The sequence below is a fragment of the Macaca fascicularis genome, chromosome 1 (assembly GCF_037993035.2).
Source record: "Macaca fascicularis isolate 582-1 chromosome 1, T2T-MFA8v1.1".
Lineage (NCBI taxonomy): Eukaryota > Metazoa > Chordata > Mammalia > Primates > Cercopithecidae > Macaca > Macaca fascicularis.
This window is the reverse complement of record NC_088375.1, coordinates 126,211,797-126,231,008: the sequence shown is the minus strand read 5'-3', so window position 1 is coordinate 126,231,008 and position 19,212 is coordinate 126,211,797. Positions and strand designations below refer to the sequence as shown.

Genomic DNA, 19,212 nt, shown 5'->3' with positions numbered 1-19,212 from the left:
TTATTGAATCCGTCTGTGCTTCAATTTCATCAGTAAAATGAGTATAATGATATGAACTATATGAAATTTCTGATATCCAACTATTTTTGACCTACAAGAATGGTAATTTGCAGAAAGTCCCCATCAGTGAGCAGGTTCTCACAGATGTGGCCCCTCACCCTTGGACTTCTCAGCCTCCATAATTGCATGAGCCCAATGAATAAATTTCTGCAATAAACTATCGATCTGTCTGTCTGTCTGTCTGTCTGTCTATCTATCTGTCTGTCTGTCTGTCTGTCTGTCTATCTGTCTGTCTATCTATCCATCCATCCATCCATCCTATTGGTTCTGTCTTTCTGGAGAGCCCTGACTAACAGAGTGCTACCATGTTTTCACCATTTCATGTTTACAGAAGGATATATTCTATGTGTTTCTCAAACTACTGGTACCTGTATTCTGCGAGTTTTTCTTTCCTAGGCTCCAACTGATACCATATATGTTTTGATATATGGTGTTTGTATTGTCGTTCAGGCACCATTCATTTTATAATTTCTCTCTGAGATTTCCTCTTTAATCCTAGAATTAATTAGATATATCTTTATTTTATGTGTGTGCATAATTTTCTGGCCAAAGGTTTCCTTTTAAAGACATCCTTTTGTTATGTATGATATTGAAATATAGTCAGGGATTGTAGAGGGTATGATATAGATTCCTGGGAATTTATTGTGGCTTCCTTTGTAGCCTATTAAATGGTCGATTTAAAAACATATATTCTATGCATGTGTCCTAAAAAATAATACATATTTTTTTGCTTGTTGGATGTAAATTTCTATATAAATCAATTAAGCTAAAGCTTATTATTTTATATGCATTATAATTTTTATTCTGTTTGATCTGTAAAATTCTGAGAAGAATATTTTTAAAATTAGCAAGTATAGTTGCTAATTTATTTCTTCCTGTAGTTCCATTGGTTGTTGCTGAAAATATTTTGAGGCTATGTGGTTAACGTGTATTTATCTTCGTAATTTTTATATCTTTTTGATTAGTTGTTCCTTTTAACAATCTCTCATGATGTTTTTCTTCTCAAGTTCAATCTGTATCTTCTCCTAAACAATATAGGTATACTTCAAAATACTCTTACTTCCATTTGGTTTTTGCCATAACCCATATTTTCTTGGTACTATCTAGAATTTTAGTGGATTTTATTCGATATAGTTATATGTGTACAGTGTGTATCTTTGCCTTTTAAAAAAAATAATATATTTTAGCTGACTTTATTTATTTATCCTTGCTTCTCATTTATGTTTTAATGTCCTCCTGGGTTTATTTCTCTGTTTGCTGGAGTGCCTCTTCCAAGAATGTTTTCAAAGAGGGTCTTTGTGTGCTAAGTCTGCTGAGATGTTCAATAATTGAGAATATTGTTCTTGTATGTTTGCTTTTAAGTGATATTTTTGTTTAAAATTCTAGATTAAAAGTTTCTTTCATTGATTGGTTTGAAAATATTACTGCATTACCTTCTCATACCATATGACCTGAGTTGGATTCTTGTTTGTACATTGTCCCTAGGTATCCACAGGCATTGGTTCCAGGATCCCACTCTCCCCCTCAACGCCTGCTGTCAATACCAAAATCCATGCATACTCTAGTCCCGAAGTTGCCTTGGTAGAACCTGTTATATGAAAAGTCAGTCTTCGGTATCAGCAAATTGCACATCTTATGAATACTGTATTTTCAATCTGTTTGGTTGTAGACATGAACAGATACAGAAGGCCAACTGTATTTATTGCAAAAAATCTGTGTATAAGTGGACCTACACAGTTCAAACCTGTGTTGTTCAAGGATCAGCTGATTTGTTCTTTATCCCAGAACACTTAGAAAACTTTTTCTCTCCTCATCTTTGATGTTTTAAAATTTATTATAATGCATTTGGATGGCCAGGAGTGGTGGCTCATGCCTGTAATACCAGCACTTTGGGAGGCCAAGGTGGGCAGATCTCTTGGGCTTAGGAGTTTGAGGCCAGTCTGGGCAGCATGCCGAAACCCCTCTATCAAAAAAATACAAAAATTAGCCAGGCATGGTGGTCAGGAGGGTCAGAAAGGTGAAGTGGGAGAATGATCTGAGCCCGGGAAGTGAAGGCCGAAGTAAGTGATGATAGTGCCACTGCACTCCAGCCTGGGTGATGGGAGTGAGACCTTGTCTCAAAAAAAATATAATAATAATAATAAAATAAAACAAAACAAAACCTATATATATAAATATGTAACTATGTATATCCATATATTATATATATAATATATGTGTATCTATATATTATATATGTATATCTATATATTATATATAATATATATCTATGTATATCTATATATTATATATAATATATATCTATGTATATCTATATATAGTTTCTATATATATGTAGTATATAATACATTTAGGTAAGCTTTTCTCAAATATCTTCTCTGAGCCCTTCCAATATGAGGTGCTTCATCTCTCTCCAATTTTGGAAAATTGTTGGTTATTCTTATATTTTCTTGACATTTATTTTTTCTACTTTTTAAAGACTCCTTTCTTGTTCTATCTTCACAGTCTCTTACCTTTTCATTTCTAGTCTCTGTGCCTTTCTTCCTGCCTGATGTTTTCTGGGAGAGTTCCTTTACTTGATCATTGTTTGGCTGTAGCCATTTGGTTATTTATTCCATCGGTGGGTAAAGTTATATATTTCACGTCTAATATTTCTACTTCGTTCTTCTTTATACCTCAATGCCCGCATTTGGTGAATAATATGCAATATAGCTCCAATATTTTGGAGAATATTTATTATTATATTTATTATGTATATTTAAATTCTTGATTTGTCTGTCTATTAATCCTAATAGATAATGTATCCTCATAGATAATATAGTAGAGGTTTAATTTGTATTCTTTCTTTTTATAGGAGTTATGGATTTCTTTTTTGTAAATTTTATTTTAGGTTCAGGGGTACATGTGCAGATTTTTTTAATATAGGCAAACTCATGTCATGGGGGTATGGTGTAGAGACCATATTTTCACCCAGGTACTAAGATAGTACCCAACAGTTATTTTTCCTGAACCTCTTTCTTCTCCCACTCTCCTTCCTCAAGTAGGCTCCAGTATCTGTTGTTGTCCTCTTTGTGCCCATTGGTTCTTATTATTTAGCTCCCACTTATAAGTGAGAACATGAGGTATTTGGTTTTCTTTTCCTGCATTAGTTTTCTAAGGATGTTGGCCTCCAGCTCCATCTATATTCCTGCAAAGAATATGATTTTGTTGTTTTTTAAGGCTGCATAGTATTCCATGATATCTATGTACCACATTTTCTTTATCCAATCTGCCACTAATGGGCATTTAAGTTGTTTCCATGTCTTTGCTATTGTGCATAGTTCTGCAGTGAACATACATGTGCATGTATCTTTATGGTAGAATGATTTATTTTCTTTTGGGTATATACCCAGTAATGGGATTGCTGGGTTGAATGGTAGTTCTGTTTTAAGTTCTTTGAGGAATTGCCACACTGCTTTTCACAAGGGTTGAACTAATTTACATTCCCACCAGCAGTGTATAAGCATTCCTTCTTCTCCACAACCTCACCAGCATCTGTTATTTTTTGAGTTTTTAATAATAGCCATTCTGACTGATGTGAGATGGCATCTCATTATGGTTTTGATTTTCATTTCTCTAATGATCAGTGATTATATTAGTCCATTTTCACACTGCTGATAAAGATATACCCGAGATTGGGAAGAAAAAGGTTTAATTGGACTTGCAGTTCTGCATGGCTGAGGAGACCTCAGAATCATGGCAGGAGGTGAAAGACACTTCTTACATGGTGGTGGGAAGAGAAAATGAGGAAGAAGCCAAAGCAGAAACCCTTAATAAACCCATCAGATCTTGTGAGACTTATTCACTATCATGAGAATAGCACGGGAAAGACCTGCCCCCATGATTCAATTACCTCCCCCAGGTCCCTCCCACAACACATGGAAATTCTGGGAGATACAATTCAAATTGAGATTTGGGTAGAGACACAGCCAAACCATATCATTCTTCCCCTGGTGCCTCCAAATCTCATGTCCTCACATTTCAAAACCAATCGTGCATTCTCAACAGTCCCCCCAAATCTTAACATTTTAGCATTAACCTACAAGTCCACAGTCCACAGTCTCATCTGAGAAAAGGCAAGTCCCTTCCACCTCTAAGCCTGTAACATCAAAAGCAAACTAATGACTTCCCGGATACAATGGGTGTACAGGTATTGGGTAAATACAGCTATTCTAAATCAGAGAAATTGACCAAAACAAATGGGTTACAGGGCCCATGTAAGTCCAAAATCCAGTGAGACAGTCAAATTTTAAAACTCCAAAATGATCTTCTTTGACTCCAGGTCTCACATCCAGGTCATGCTGATGTAAGAGGTGGGTTCCCATGGTCTTGGGCAGCTCTGCACCTGTGGCTTTGCAGGGTACAACTTCCTTCCCAGCTGCTTTCATGGGCTGGCATTGAGTATCTGTGGCTTTCGCAGGCACACAGTGCAAGCTGTCAGTGCATCCACCATTCTGGGGTCTGGAGGACAGTGGCTCTCTTCTCACAACTCCAGTAGGCAGTGCCTCAGTAGGGACTCTGTTTGGGGGCTCTGACCCCACATTTCCCTTCCACAGTGCCCTAGCAGAGGTTCTCCATGAGGGCTCCACCCCTGCAGCAAACTTTTGCCTGGGCATCCCGATGTTTCCATACATCTTCTGAAATCTAGGCAGAAGTTCCCAAACCTCAGTTCTTGACTTCTGTGCACCTGCAGGCTCAACACCACATGGAAGCTGCCAAGGCTTGGGGTTTCCACCTTCTGAAGCCACAGCCTGAGCTGTATATTGGCCCCTTTCAATCATAGCTGGAGCATCTGGGACACAGGGTACCAAGTCTCTAGGTTGCACACAGCATGGGGACCCTGGGTCTGGCCCAGGAAGCCACTTTTTCCTTCTGGGCCTCCAGGCCTGTGATGGGAGGGGCTGCCATGAATGTCTCTGCTATGGCCTGCAGACGTTTTTCCCATGGTCTTAGGGATTAACATTAGGCTCCTTGCTACTTATGCAAATTTCTGCAGCTGGCTTGAGTTTCTCCCCAGAAAATGGGTTTTCTTTTCTATCACATAGGCTGCAAATTTTTCAAACTTTTATGTGCTGCTTCCCTTATAAAACTGAATGCCTTTAGTAGCACCCAAGTCACCTCTTGAATGCTTTGCTGCTTAGAAATTTCTTCCACCAGATACCCTAAATCATCTCGCTCAAGTTCAAAGTTCCAGAAATCTCTAGAGCAGAGCCAAAATGCCTCCAGTCTCTTTGCTAATACATAACAAGAGTCATGTTTACCCCAGTTCCCAACAAGTTCTTCATCTCCATCTGAGATCACCTCAGCCTAGACCGTATTGTCCATATCACTGTCACCATTTTGGGCAAAGCCGTTCAGCAAGTCTATAGGAAGTTCCCAACTTTCCCACATTTTCTTGTGTTCTTCTGAGCCCTCCAAACTGTTCCAATCTCTGCCTGTTACCCAGTTCCAAAGTCGCTTCCACATTTTTGGGTATCTTCAGCAATGCCCCACTCTACTGCTACCAATTTACTGTATTAGTGCTTTTTCACACTGCTGATAAAGAGATACCCGAGACTGGGAAGAAAAATAGGTTTAATTGAATTTACAGTTCCACATGGCTGCAGAAGCCTCAGAATCATGGTGGGAGGTGAAAGGCACTTCTTAAATGGCAGTGGCAAGAGAAAATGAGGAAGAAGCAAAAGTGGAATCCCCTGATAAACCCATCAGATCTTGTGAGACTTATTCAATATCACAAGAATAGCATGGGAAAGACCAGCCCCCATGATTCAATTACCTCCCCTTGGGTCTCTCCCATAACACATGGGAATTCCGGGAGATACAATTCAAGTTGACATTTGGGTAGGGACACTGCCAAACCATATCACTGATATTGAACATTTTTTCATATGCTTGTTGGCTGCATGTATGTCTTCTTCTGAAAAGTGCCTGTTCATGTCCTTTATACACTTTTTAATGAGGTTATATATTTTTTTTCTTGTAAATTTGTTTAAGTTCCTCATAGATGCTGGATATTAGACCTTTGTCAGATGTATAGTTTGCAAATACTTTTCCCATTCTGTAGGTTGTCTGTTTACTCTGTTGATAAGTTTCTTTTGCTGTGCCGAAGCTCTTTAGTTTAATTAGATCCCATTTGTCAATGTTTGCTTTTGTTGCAATTGCTTTTGGTGTCTTTGTCATGAAGTCTTTGCCCCCTATGTCCAGAATGGTATTTCTTAGGTTATCTTCCAGGATTTTTATAGTTTTATGTTTTACATTTAAAATCTTTAATTCATCTCAAGTTGATTTTTGTATATGGTGTAAAGAAGGGATCCAGTTTCAATCTTTTGCACATGGCTAGTCAGTTATCCCAGAACCATTTATTGAATAGGGAGTCCTTTCCTCATTGCTTGTTTTTGTCAGCTTTTTCAAAGATCAGGATGGTTGTAGGTGTGTATCCTTATTTCTGGGCTCTCTATTCTGTTCCCTTGGTCTATATGTCTGTTTATGTACCAGTGCCTTGCTGTTTGATTACTAGAGCCCAGTAGTATAGTTTGAAGTTGGGTAACATGATGCCTCCATCTTTGTTCTTTTTGCTTAGGATTGTCTTGACTATGTAGGCTCTTTTTTGGTTCAATATGAATTTTAAAATGGTTTTTCTCTAGTTCTGTGAAGAATGTCATTGGTAGTTTGATATTAATAGCTTTGAATCTGTAAATTCTTTTGGGCAGTATAGCCATTTTAACAAGATTGATTCTTCCTATCCATGACCATGAATGTTTTTCTATTGTTTGTGTTGTCTCATTTCTTTGAGCAGTGTTTTGTGATTCTAATTGTAGAGATCTTTCACCTCCCTGGTTAGCTATATTCCTAGGTATTTTGTTCTTTTTGTGGCAATTGAGAACATTATTGTATTACTGATTCCACTCTTGCGTTGGATGCTGTTGGTTTATAGGAGTGGTAGTGATTTTTGTACATTTATTCTATATCCTAAGACTTTGCCAAAGTTGTTTATCGGCTCAAGGAGCTTTTAGGCTGAGACTTTTGGTTTTCTATATGTAGCATCATGTCATCTGCAAACAGGGATTGTTTGACTTCCCCTCTTCGTATTTGGAAGTCCTTGATTTCTTTCTCTTGTCTCATTGCTCTGGCTAGGATTTCCAGTACAGTGTTGAATAGGAGTGGCGAGAGAGGGTATCTTTGTCTTGTGTCAATTTTCAAGGGGTATGGTTCCAGATTTTGCCCAAACAGTATGATGTTGGCTGTAGGTTTGTTGTAGGTGGCTCTTAGAATTTTAGCAGGAATAGTACCAGCTTTTCTTTGTACAAGTGCAATAATTTGTATTTTAAAGTATGTTTCTTATATGCCTAGTTTATTGAGAGTTTTTAATATGAAACGATGTTGGATTTTGTCAAATGCCTTTGCTGTATCTATTGAGATAATCGTGTGGTTTTTGTGTTTAGTTCTGTTTATATGATGAATCATATTTATTGATTTGCATATATTGATCCAACCTTGCATCCCTGGGATAAAGCCTACTTGATCATGGTGGATTAACTTTTTGATGTGCTGCTGGATTCAATTTGCAAATATATATATAGTTTTAGAGACAGAGTCTCACTCTGTCACCCAGGCTGGAGTGCAGTGGTGTGATCTTGGCTTACTGCAGCCTCGTCCTCCTGGGCTCAAGCAATTTTCCTACCTCAGCCTCCTCAGTACCTTGGAACACAGGTGTGTGTCACTGTACCTGGCTATTTTTTTTTTTTTTTTTTTTGGTGGGGGGATCAGTGGGTAGAGATGTGATTTTGCCATGTTGTCCAGGTTGGTTTCAAATTCTTGAGCTCAAGTGATCTGCTCACATTGGCCTCCCCAGATGCTGGAATTACAGGCATGAGCCACTGTGCCTGGCCGTTTGCAAGTATTTTGTTGAGGATTTTTGCATCAATTTTCATCAAGGATATTGGCCTGATGTTTTCTTTTATTATTGTGTCTCTGCCAGGTTTTGGTATTGGGAAGATGCTGGCTTCCTAGAATGAGTTCAGGAGGAATCCCTCTTTCTCAATTTTTTGGAAAATTTCAGTAAGAATGGTACCAGCTCTTCTTTGTACATCTGGTAGAATTTGACTGTGAATCCTTCTGGTCCTAGGCTTTTTTGGGGGCTTGGGGGTTAGTAAGCTATTTATTACTGCTTTGGTTTCAGTTTCAGAGCTTGTTATTGGCCTGTTCAGGGAATCCATTTCTTCCTGGTTCAGTCCTTAGTATATGTATCCGTCCTGGAATTTATCCATCTCTTCTAGGTTTTCTAGTTTGTGTGCATGGAAGTGTTTGTAGTAGTCTCTCATGGTTGTTTGTATTTCTGTGGAGTCGGTGGTAACATCCCCTTGGTAATTTCTAATTGTGTTTATTTGGATCTTCTCTCTTCTGCTTTATTAGACTGACTAGTGGCCTATTTATCTTATTAATTTTTTCAAAAACCAACCCCTGAATTTGTCGATCTTTTATATGGTTTTTTGTGTCTCAGTCTCCTTGAGTTCAGCTCTGATTTTGATTGTTTCTTGTCTTCTGCTAACTTTGGGGTTGGTTTGCTCTTGCTTCTCTATTGCTTCTAGTTGTGATGCTAGGTGGTTAATTTGAGATCTTTGTAACTTTTTGGTGTGGGCATTTAATGCTATAAATCTCCCTCTTTTTTATTGTACTTTATGTTCTAGGGTACATGTGCACAACATGCAGGTTTGTAACATATGTATACATGTGCCATGTTGGTGTGTTGCACCCATTAACGCGTCATTTACATTAGGTGTATCTCCTAATGCTATCCCTCCCCACTGTCCCCTCCCCACAATAGGTCCCGGTGTATGATGTTCCCCTTCCTGTGTCCAAGTGATCTCATTGTTCAATTCCCACCTATGAGTGAGAACATGCGGTGTTTGGTTTTCTGTTCTTGCAATAGTTTGCTGAGAATGCTGGTTTACAGCTGCATCCGTGTCCCTACAAAGGACACAAACTCATCCTTTTTTATGGCTGCATAGTATTCCATGGTGTATATGTGCCACATTTTCTTAATCCAGTCTGTCACTGATGGACATTTGGGTTGATTCCAAGTCTTTGCTATTGTGAATAGTGCCGCAATAAACATACATGTGCATGTGTCTTTATAGCAGCATGATTCATAATTCTTTGAGTATATACCCAGTAATGGGATGGCTGGGTCAAATAGTATTTCTAGTTCTAGATCCTTGAGGAATCGCCACACTGTCTTCCACAATGGTTGAACTAGTTTACAGTCCCATCAACAGTGTAAAAGTGTTCCTATTTCTCCACATCCTCTCCAGCACCTGTTGTTTCCTGATTTTTTAATGATGGCCATTCTAACTGGTGTGAGATGGTATCTCATTGTGGTTTTGATGTGCATTTCTCTGATGGTGAGTGATGATGAGCATTTTTTCATGTGTCTGTTGGCTGTATGAATGTCTTCTTTTGAGAAGTGTATGTTCATATCCTTTGCCCACTTTTTGATGGGGTTGTTTGCTTTTTTCTTGTAAATTTGTTTGAGTTCTTTGTAGGTTCTGGATATTAGCCCTTTGATGAGTAGATTGCAAAAATTTTCTCCCATTCTGTAGGTTGCCTGTTCACTCTGATGGTAGTTTCTTTTACTCTGCAGAAGCTCTTTAGTTTAATTAGATCCCATTTGTCAATTTTGGCTTTTGTTGCCATTGCTTTTGATGTTTTAGACATGAAGTCCTTGCCCATGCCTATGTCCTGAATGGTATTACCTAGGTTTTCTTCTAGGGTTTTTATGGTTTTTGGTCTAACATTTAACTCTCTAATCCATCTTGAATTAATTTTCATATAAGGAGTAAGGAAAGGATCCAGTTTCAGCTTTCTACTTATGGCTAGCCAATTTTCCCAGCACCATTTATTAAATAGGGAATCCTTTCCCTGTTTCTTGTATACCACTGTTAACACTTCTCCTCTGGCTAGGCCTTGTTTAAATGCTCCCTCTGGAGGGGCATAGTTGCTCACACCTGTAATCCCAGCACTTTGGGAGGCCAAGATGGGAGGATTGCTTGAGCCCAGGAGTTTGAGACCAGTCTGGGCAACATGGTGAAACCCCATCTCTACTAAAATACAAAAATTAGCCAGACATGGTGGCGCATGCCTGTGGTCCTAGCTACTTGGGAAGCTGAAGTGGGAGGATCACCTGAGCTCAGGGAGGTTGAAGCTGCAGTGAGCCGTGATCACACCACTGCACTCCAGCCTGGGCAACAGAGTGAGACTCTGTCTCAAAAACACGTGTATGCTCGCATGTGCGCGTGTGCGCGCGCGCACACACACACACACACACACACACACACACACACACATCTTATTCCCTCCGTGAGTGGATGTCCACTGAGTTCAGTCTGCTTTTCCTTTCTGCTTTAACAGGACAGCACTGAGTTTAATGCCTCACAATTGCTGTGCTCCCCCTCCCCCAGTGCCCAGAGACCCTCTCCGTACCTTGCCACCACTGTTGGGGGGTTGTAGGAGGGATTTTTGCCAGTGATTTTAGGCTGTGTTTTCTATCTCTTCAGTGCCTCTTTCAGTGATACGAAGCTAAAATCAGGTGCTATGAGGGCTCATCTGATTTTTGGTTCTTACAAAGGTGTTTTATCTGGGTAGATGGTTGTTAAATTGGTGTCCTTGCAGGCAGATGATGGGTAGAGTCTTCTGCCTTCTTGCTCTGCCTCGAGCCTCTATACTGTCTTCTGAAGACACCTTTATTTGCTACTGTTGTTATTGTACTTATTTTCTCTGTATTATAATTGCTTTGTTTCCTTTCCTGTCTCTTTTATTACTCTGTTAATTCCTAGAGGGCAGAAACTAACTTCTGCACTAAACCACATTGCCTCAACATTGCGAAAAAATCGATCATCTTGTCAAAAGCAAGTATGATCACTGAAAAGAAACTAAAATGCAAACGTGGTAGGAGTGTAGACTTTTAAAAAGGAAACTGACATTTGAAGAAAGAGTCAATGCAAATAATAAAGAAATTTAATCAAATCAGATAAGATGCTACTCTTGAATTTTGACTTAGGTTTAAGTGATTAAAGGAGTTTGAGAGAATTTGAAATAAAAGAGGGAATATTTATTATTTACTCCTTGCCTAGTATGTGGCAGACACTGTGGTGAGTGGCTTGGATGTGATCCCTGTACTCAGGGTTTACATTTTTCATAGAACAGATTAACTAAATAGAGAATTTAAAATTAATAATTGCTCTAATTTAATTGATTTTACATTAAATCGATATGTCAATGCCTTATTAAAAATCATTTTATGTAGTATAGGTGCTAAGAAAATTGTTGATCTTAGTAACAGGAGGTGGTATAAAAAAATCTTTGGATTTTTGGTCCTTGTAAAAAGTTATCCTTGGTCCTTGTAGAAAGCTATCCTTATAATGTATCAAGTGTTTACACTTTTCTTTATTGTCTAATTATTCTTCCTATTTATCAGTTAATTGACATAGGAGAGAGTATAGCTATTCCAGATGAATTTACCGAACAAGAAAAGCAGTCTGGAGATTGGTGGAAGCGTTTGGTGTCAGCAGGAATAGCTAGCGCGGTTGCACGGACATTCACAGCACCTTTAGACCGCTTGAAAGTCATGATGCAGGTTTTTTGCTCACCTTACCTACCCTTTAAGAGTTAAAGTAACTTGAAAAGTCTTTGGCAGCTTTCAAAAAAGGTTTTAAAAAAGTGTTTTGGCACATACTGCTTCTCATTAAAAGTTTACATTTTCCTGAAAATGTAAATGCTAGTTTTCAATATTAAAAGATTTCTTAATTTTCTTAAATAAGCTACTGTGTATTCAAATCAGTTTTTATTTTAAACAATAATAGAACTGCTCTATTAGAATCTTTTCAAAAAATTAGCTAAATTTATGAAAGAAATGAGAAGATATCATTAGACTTTGTATTGGTTATCTCTAACCTTGGCACCAACATAATAGCATGGTTCTATTCTACCATTTAATTACTAAGAATATTTCCAAGAGGCAGAAAATAAGTTGTTTACAGTTTATTATTATATTTTGTTTAATTACATTTCCTTCATTGAAAATGGATTTTCAACAGTAGTTATAAAATAGTGCATGGCTTAATGTGTTAATTATCATAAGTAGAATCCACAACTAAAATTTGATATTTGCGGAATACTTTCTCTGCAAGGATATAAAAATTAGTAATCCACAACCTAATGAACTTAAATGTCAAATTAAATTTACATAAGTGGGTGTTTTACTATCTTTTGCTTTTTGGTAATGGTGACATTTTAGTAATGGATTATGAACAGTTATTACATAAAGTGAATTAATTGTGTCATAAGTTTAATGTCACATGTTTAAGAACTATTTAGTTTATACTCTTGCCTCATTCTGAAAAATGATTTATCTTAATTAGGAATTAAACTTACATAAATATATCATTTATGGAAAATACAGGTTGTTAGAAGGATAGCTTTTGCGGGGGAAACACTTCATTCACTAATTCCACATATATTTATTTAGGGTCAATTATGTACTAGCTGCTTTAATAGGCATTAGAGACTATAGGAAAATGTTAGATGTAGTTTTTGTCCTTAGAGAATTTACAAGCTTTCTTGGACAATAGTTAGTTAGATAGGTAATAATAAAATGTGATATAAGTGCTATCTACCCAGACAGATGATGCACATAGTACTGTGGGAGTACCAAGGGGAGTAAATACTATTTCCCCGTATGCCTAATATTTCTTACATAAATATAGGGTGAGATTCAGCTTAATGCATCCCGTGGAGATAAACCTTTAATTCAGTGGGCTACGTGTAGGGAATATACTTTGAATGGCATTAGACGGTAAGACACACAACCCACCATCCTTCCGCATGTTTGATTCCATCTGTGATCTATATTCTTTTCAGATAGGTGACTCAGTTCAGTCAGTCCTTAGGTAAGAGCAGGAGTTGAAAATTCTGTATTGCAAGGGAAATATAAAACAGCTTCCTCAATAACTATGCCTGTCAGAAAATTAAATAATGAAGTTTAAAGGAGAAAGATACAGACATGATACAATGCTACACAGAGATAGAGACATGTAGGGAGATGAGAAACATGGAAAGGGGACCAAGAGTAAAAATAACGACAATGTATTTGTCATGCGCCTGTCATATGCTAGGCACTAAAAATACAAAGATGAAAAAGCATATTTCTTATACTCCAGGACCTTACAGAGATACAAACAACATATCTACATGATGATGATGATAATATTGAAAACAATAATTGTCAATTAATTAATTGCACATAATCACTGTGTGCAAGATAGAAAATTATATTTATGGCTATTGTAAGGACACAGGGTAGGGGTAATCAGTTCTCTGAGGGCATGGAAAAGAGTCAGTGGATTAGGGACAGAGCAAATGGGGGATCTGAAAAGAGTGAAAAAAGAGAAAGGAGTAAGGGAGGTGGATAGAGAAGAGTAGGAAGAGGATGGGAGAGAGAAACATAAAAAAGATAAGGAAAACAGGGGAAAAAAGAGGAGGGAAGATGATAGATACAAGCGAGTTAGAAGTGGGGTGAGGAGAGTACTATAATGAGAAACAAAGGAAGGAAGGGAAAGCAGGAAGGAGTCACTGCCCTTTTATGCTATTCTGGGTTGGATCTCTTGGCTTTCATTTATCCTTATAGTTGACAGTGAAAATGGGTTCATTAGAACTTGTGCACTCTATTGATAGAGGTATTATTGTGTGAGCTTCACACAACTGGAAAAGAATTCTGTGAAATAGAGGAAGATATGTATTGTGGTCAGAGGTAGTTTAATATGGTTCGTGAGCAGAGACTTTACAGTCAGAGAGCCCTGGGTTGGAATTTTTGATACTTTAATCACTTTTTCTGATCCACAGACCTGTAGGTGGTTTTTACTCCTCCTTTTTTAAAGCAATTATTCATAATTTTATGATGAACACCACTATTTATTAATCTTTTTTCATATTTAAGATTACTTGTTTAAAAAATTCCTAGTTTAAGTAATAATATGAACATTTTTAAGGCTATACATATTTTACCAAATTTTTTTCTAAATTTGTTCTACCCACAGAAGATAATGTTCATTTTGCCTTGTTCTCCCATGATTTTTCTCTTACTTTATAGGCAGGAGGGCATTTTATTAACATTTAACTTTACTTTCTTAAAAATAGCATTTTTTCTTATTATAACACACTAGAAAAATGGGAAAACACAGAAAAGGATAAAGGAAGACATGAAAATGACCTGTACTCCTCATGTATGAGGTTGTTAGGGATGCTGTAACAAAGTTCTGCAAACTGACTGGCTTAAATAACAGAAACTTATTGTCTTGGTTCTGGAGGCTAGAAGTCGAAAATCAAGGTGTCGGCAGGGTTGGTTCCTTTTGAGGGGTGTGAGAGAGAATCTGTTCCAGGTCTCTTTCCTAGGCTTGCAGAAGGCGGTCTTCTCTATCTCTTCACATTGTTTCCTCTCTGTGTGTGTCATGTCTCTGTGTCCAAATTTCCTTTCATAAGGATGCCAGTCAGAGTAGGGCACACCCTAATGATGTCACTTTAACTGGTTAAAGACCCTGTCTCTAGGTCACATTCTGAGGGAATGAGGATTAGGACTTCAACATACAAATTTTGGGAGACACATGTTAACCCATAACACCTTGCCACCCAGGAATATCCACTGTTGAAAGTTTGATGTATTTTCATTTATCCTTTTCTCATTGCATATATCAATGCACTCTTTAATAATCTTGTAGTATATTTGTACCATCAACACATCTTGTTTATGCTAAAATTCTCTGGTAATTAAGTTATTTCTGTTTTTTTAAGTTGTCCTTTTTTCTTTGATGTGTTAGATTAAAGTATGTATTTTGGCACAAGAAAATATTAACATATCAGTTTTAGATGTCTCTGAGGGAAAATTAAAACTGTTGAAAATCATGAATTTATGCATAATGTATATTTATTTTTATTAGCAATAGCAATACCAATACCATAAAGCCAGCAAAATGAATTGAAAAGTAAATAAATGTGCTATTTATTTATAGGTTCATAGTTTAAAGTCAAGGAAAATGAGATTGATTAGTGGCCTTGAGCAGTTGGTAAAAGAAGGAGGAATTTTTTCCCTTTGGCGAGGAAATGGTGTAAATGTTTTAAAAATTGCACCAGAGACGGCACTCAAGGTTGGGGCCTATGAACAGGTAACAACATTTTTGTCTGTGGAATTTTAAACAAAAATCAGATTTTAAATTTAATTTTCAAAAATTCATATTCTCATGAAAGAGAAAACTGGAGTGTGTACAAGCAGTAGTTTTCAATGTAAATATTAATGACTGTGTATTCTCATTTGATTTTTTGTGTTTTCATATTGCTATGGTTTACAAGAGAAGTTCCATAAATTACTCTATATTATAACTGATGTCTTTTAGTATATCTTTTAATTTCAATGTCAGTGTAGGAAGTCTTCACAAAACATTTCATCATTGATTTTATCTTTGAACAATTTGAAAATTTTACAGAAATTTCAGTTCATTTGTTAATGAATATAGAGGATCAACATCTTAATTTAGTCAAGTGAAGAGATGAAAAAAATGCATTGAATTTTAAAATTTGTTAATCTCATTTAAATTATTCACTTTGAGATGAGATATGTCTATTTTCAAATATTATAAGATATTAGCATCATATAAGAGTCCAAGAGTGCTCTGGGTGCCTCTCAAGTTTTCCATCTTCACTGTAAAATCTTGTAGTAATTCTCCTTTCTTTAAACATTTTTATAGCATATAGCATTAAATAGCTTATTTTGCAGACTCTTGTTTATAAGGTCACCAGAACCTCAACATTTTAAGAAAATATTAAAGAATGATCATATCCTTTTCCAACCCAAACAGTTGAAAAGCAAGTAGATGGATGAGTAGGACTCTGGACTTAGTTGTAATGCATGATCATCTTAAAAACATGCATCTCTTACTTAAGTGGGGATTGACTTACTCATTCAGCAAGTATTTCTTTTATTAACTAATTTCTCTTGAATACTTAGTGTGATCAGCTTCTTTTCTAGGTGATGGAAGTGTCATAGCAAATAAAACAGGAAACCTACCAACCAACCAACCAAACAACAAAAACCCGACTTCCTTTGTCAGAATTGTATTAGAATATAGGTAGGATGAGACAATAACTAAAAAAGTGAAATATACAGTATGCCATGTGGTGACAATGGCTATGGGGAAAAGAGAGGATAGAAATTGGAAATAGAAATTGATAACTCTTTCAAGGATTTTTGCTGTGAAGAGAAGGGAAATGCAATGGTAACTGGAGAAGGTATGGGATTAAGAGAATGTTTTTCTAGAAATTGAAGAGGCAACGTTTGTATGCTTAGGAGAATAATACACGGGAGGGGGTACAAGTGATAATACAGGAAAGGAGGGGAGTGTTGGTAGGGGATTGTCCTTAAATCTTTGAGTGGGTGAGAGGAGATGGGAGCTAATGGTCATGGACGGGTTTGACTTTGGTGAAGCATTTTATCCATAGTTACAGAAGTGCTACTATGTGGACAGTCATAGCAGGTTTGTGGAAGCATTTTTCCTAGTGCTTCAGTTTCTTCCACGAAATGGGAAGGAAGGACATGTTGGATGTTTGAAGAAACAGAGGGTATGAAATAGTCTTCTAGGAGAGTGGAAGAGCAAATGGATTGAGGAAACATAATAAGATTTCTGGCAGCAAAGGTGCAGTTGAAGTCAGTAGTCATGAATTTAAAGTGATATCAGGCAGCATGTAGATCTATAAAATCTTGTTTTCAATAGGTTTTGAACTCTGGCAGTTTCATATATCTAAATATTTATTGTGTGCCTACCATGTGCTAGCTAGGTCCCATGTCTGGGAATACATGAAAGAACAAGATAAATACTGTGTTTGGCCTTCTAGATCTTACATTCTATCAAAACTAGATATTAAAATTTAAGAAGTGTTTATTTAAATGCAAATATCAATTTAGGCCAGGCACAGTGGCTCACATCTATAGTCCCAGCACTTTGGGAGGCTGAGATGAGGGGATCACTTAGGCCCAGGAATTCAAGACCAGCCTAGGCAACATAGTGAGATCCTGTTTCTATAAAAAATAAAAATAAAATTGGCCAGATTTGGAGGCACACTCCTGTATTCCCAGCTACTTGGGAGGCTGAGGTGGGAGGATTGCTTGGCACTAGGAGTTTGAGGCTGCAGTGGGATGTGATTGTGCAGCTGCAATCCATCCTGGGTGACAGAGTGAGACCCTGTTTCTTTAAAAAACAAAAAAGAAAACTATGTTGCAAAGTATAAAAGAAGCATACCAGTGTGTATATTCATGATTATTACTAGGAATATGCATGTTGTTATTTGTGAGGTAAGGCACAGATGGAAAAAAAATGGCCTGTACCGTAAATCATCAGTATGTTGTCCTCACTATTAATGGTGATACACAGGTGGCATAAAGGACACTCCAGGTAAATGTACTGTTTATTACTAACAGGACTTTGGTTTCAAATTTCTTTCTTGTCTTCAACCCTGATGAGCTGGAGTGGATCAAAATCTGCAACAAAGGACATCCTTTTCTCTATTTAGTGCCAAGCTTGATTAGAGGCAGACTGAAGTAGTCCATTTCATACTTCTGCTCCCTTAGGACCCATCCTGATTCCTGATAGCTTTCCAAGGGCACACCACCTTATGGGGGAAAAAGAGAATGAAAGGAATGCCACAGAAGATGCAAAAACCAGAAGTTGCTGCTGCCCAATTTTATTTATTAATATAATCTCATTTGTTTCCTCACTGTCTAGAAGCCCTACCTTCTCTGGTTAACCCACTTTTCACTTCCCTAGATTTTTCCTGAGGACTCAGTTTTTTTCCTTAACCCATAGCAGAGCACCTTATCATGGGAGGAGTGTTGCATGGGGTGAGGTAAAATAAGTTGTAATATAGGTTGTATTTTACTTCTTGGACCCTGTATAAAGTTCTTATCCCAGCATTATCCATACTTAACATGTCCAGTACTGCTGCTTGACAAGTATTGCTTTTCAAGTAAAAGAATTTTTTTGTTATTCCTTAACAAGTTGTGCTTTTCCTGTCTCCTTGATTTTGCTCACACTTTCTTTCTAGTTGAGTTACCCTTTTTCTCCTTTTAACAAAACTAAATTATTTCAAGAACTGAAGTCTTTCCCTTCCGGAGAAGTAACCTATTTCGGTGTCTGCTCTTTCTGCCCTCGTATATTTATTGCTTGTACCACTTATGTAAACTAGAATTAGGTTTAGATGCATGTGACAGAAAACTCCAAACAATAGTGACTTAAATAAGATAGAAATTTCTTTCTTTCTCACAAAGTCTGAGGATAGGGAATTTAGGACTGGTATGGAAGTGCCTTGAAGGTGAAAAGAAACTCACTTGCATCCAGCTCACTGTTTACCATCTGTAGAGTATGATCCTTGTCTCCATGAGTCTGAGCTGGAACTCCAGCAATGACATGTAAGTTTTATGCAACAACTAGGGGAAGAAGCAAAGAAGGGCATGTCCCCTTCTATGCAGGACACTTCCACAAAGTGACATACAATACTTATGCTTATATATTATAAACCAAAACTTGGACACATGAACGCATCTAGTTGAAAGGAATCTAATTATATAGTCTTTAGCTGGGAAACAATATGTACAACTGTAAATTTTTGTTTCTTAGGAAAAAAGGAAGATTGATTCTTGGGATACCACCAGCAGCCTCTGCCACTTAACCAGTTTGTGTCCTCTCTTTTAAAACCTATGTTTTAAACAATGTCTTCTAGAAAAATAGTATGATTCTTTAGAATAGGGACCATAGCATCATTCCCAGAATAGTGCCAGCACATCACTGAGTATTACTAAGAGCGTAGTGTCATTATTTTATAGATGTAAAAATTGAGGCAAGAGAAGATAAATTACTTGAAGTGACACATTTAGTTGGCAATACAGTCAGAGTCAGAATCCTGTCCTTGGTCCCAGTTCTCCTACCTTGGGACAATGTTTCTAATACTATGTTAGAGTATAGGTCCTCAATCAGACTGGTAGGACGTATCAGTGTGGCTTTAAGTGGTTAACTGAGA

General features: G+C 37.2%; 1 protein-coding gene across 7 annotated transcripts in view; it reads left to right on the top strand.

The window, feature by feature from the left end:
- LOC102141746 (mitochondrial adenyl nucleotide antiporter SLC25A24-like) overlaps positions 1-19,212 on the top strand; it is an 80,999-nt gene that overhangs the window by 30,618 nt on the left and 31,169 nt on the right. For 4 of the 7 annotated variants that reach the window (XM_074000390.1, XM_005542536.5, XM_074000391.1 and 1 more), the window contains one exon: positions 15,159-15,311. The exons of 2 other annotated variants lie outside the window; for them this stretch is intronic. In XM_074000390.1, coding sequence (XP_073856491.1) covers positions 15,159-15,311 — 153 coding nt within the window. Of the gene's footprint in view, positions 1-11,572; positions 11,732-15,158; positions 15,312-19,212 lie in introns of all 7 variants that reach the window. One more of the 7 variants, XM_005542535.5, reaches the window with a different exon arrangement.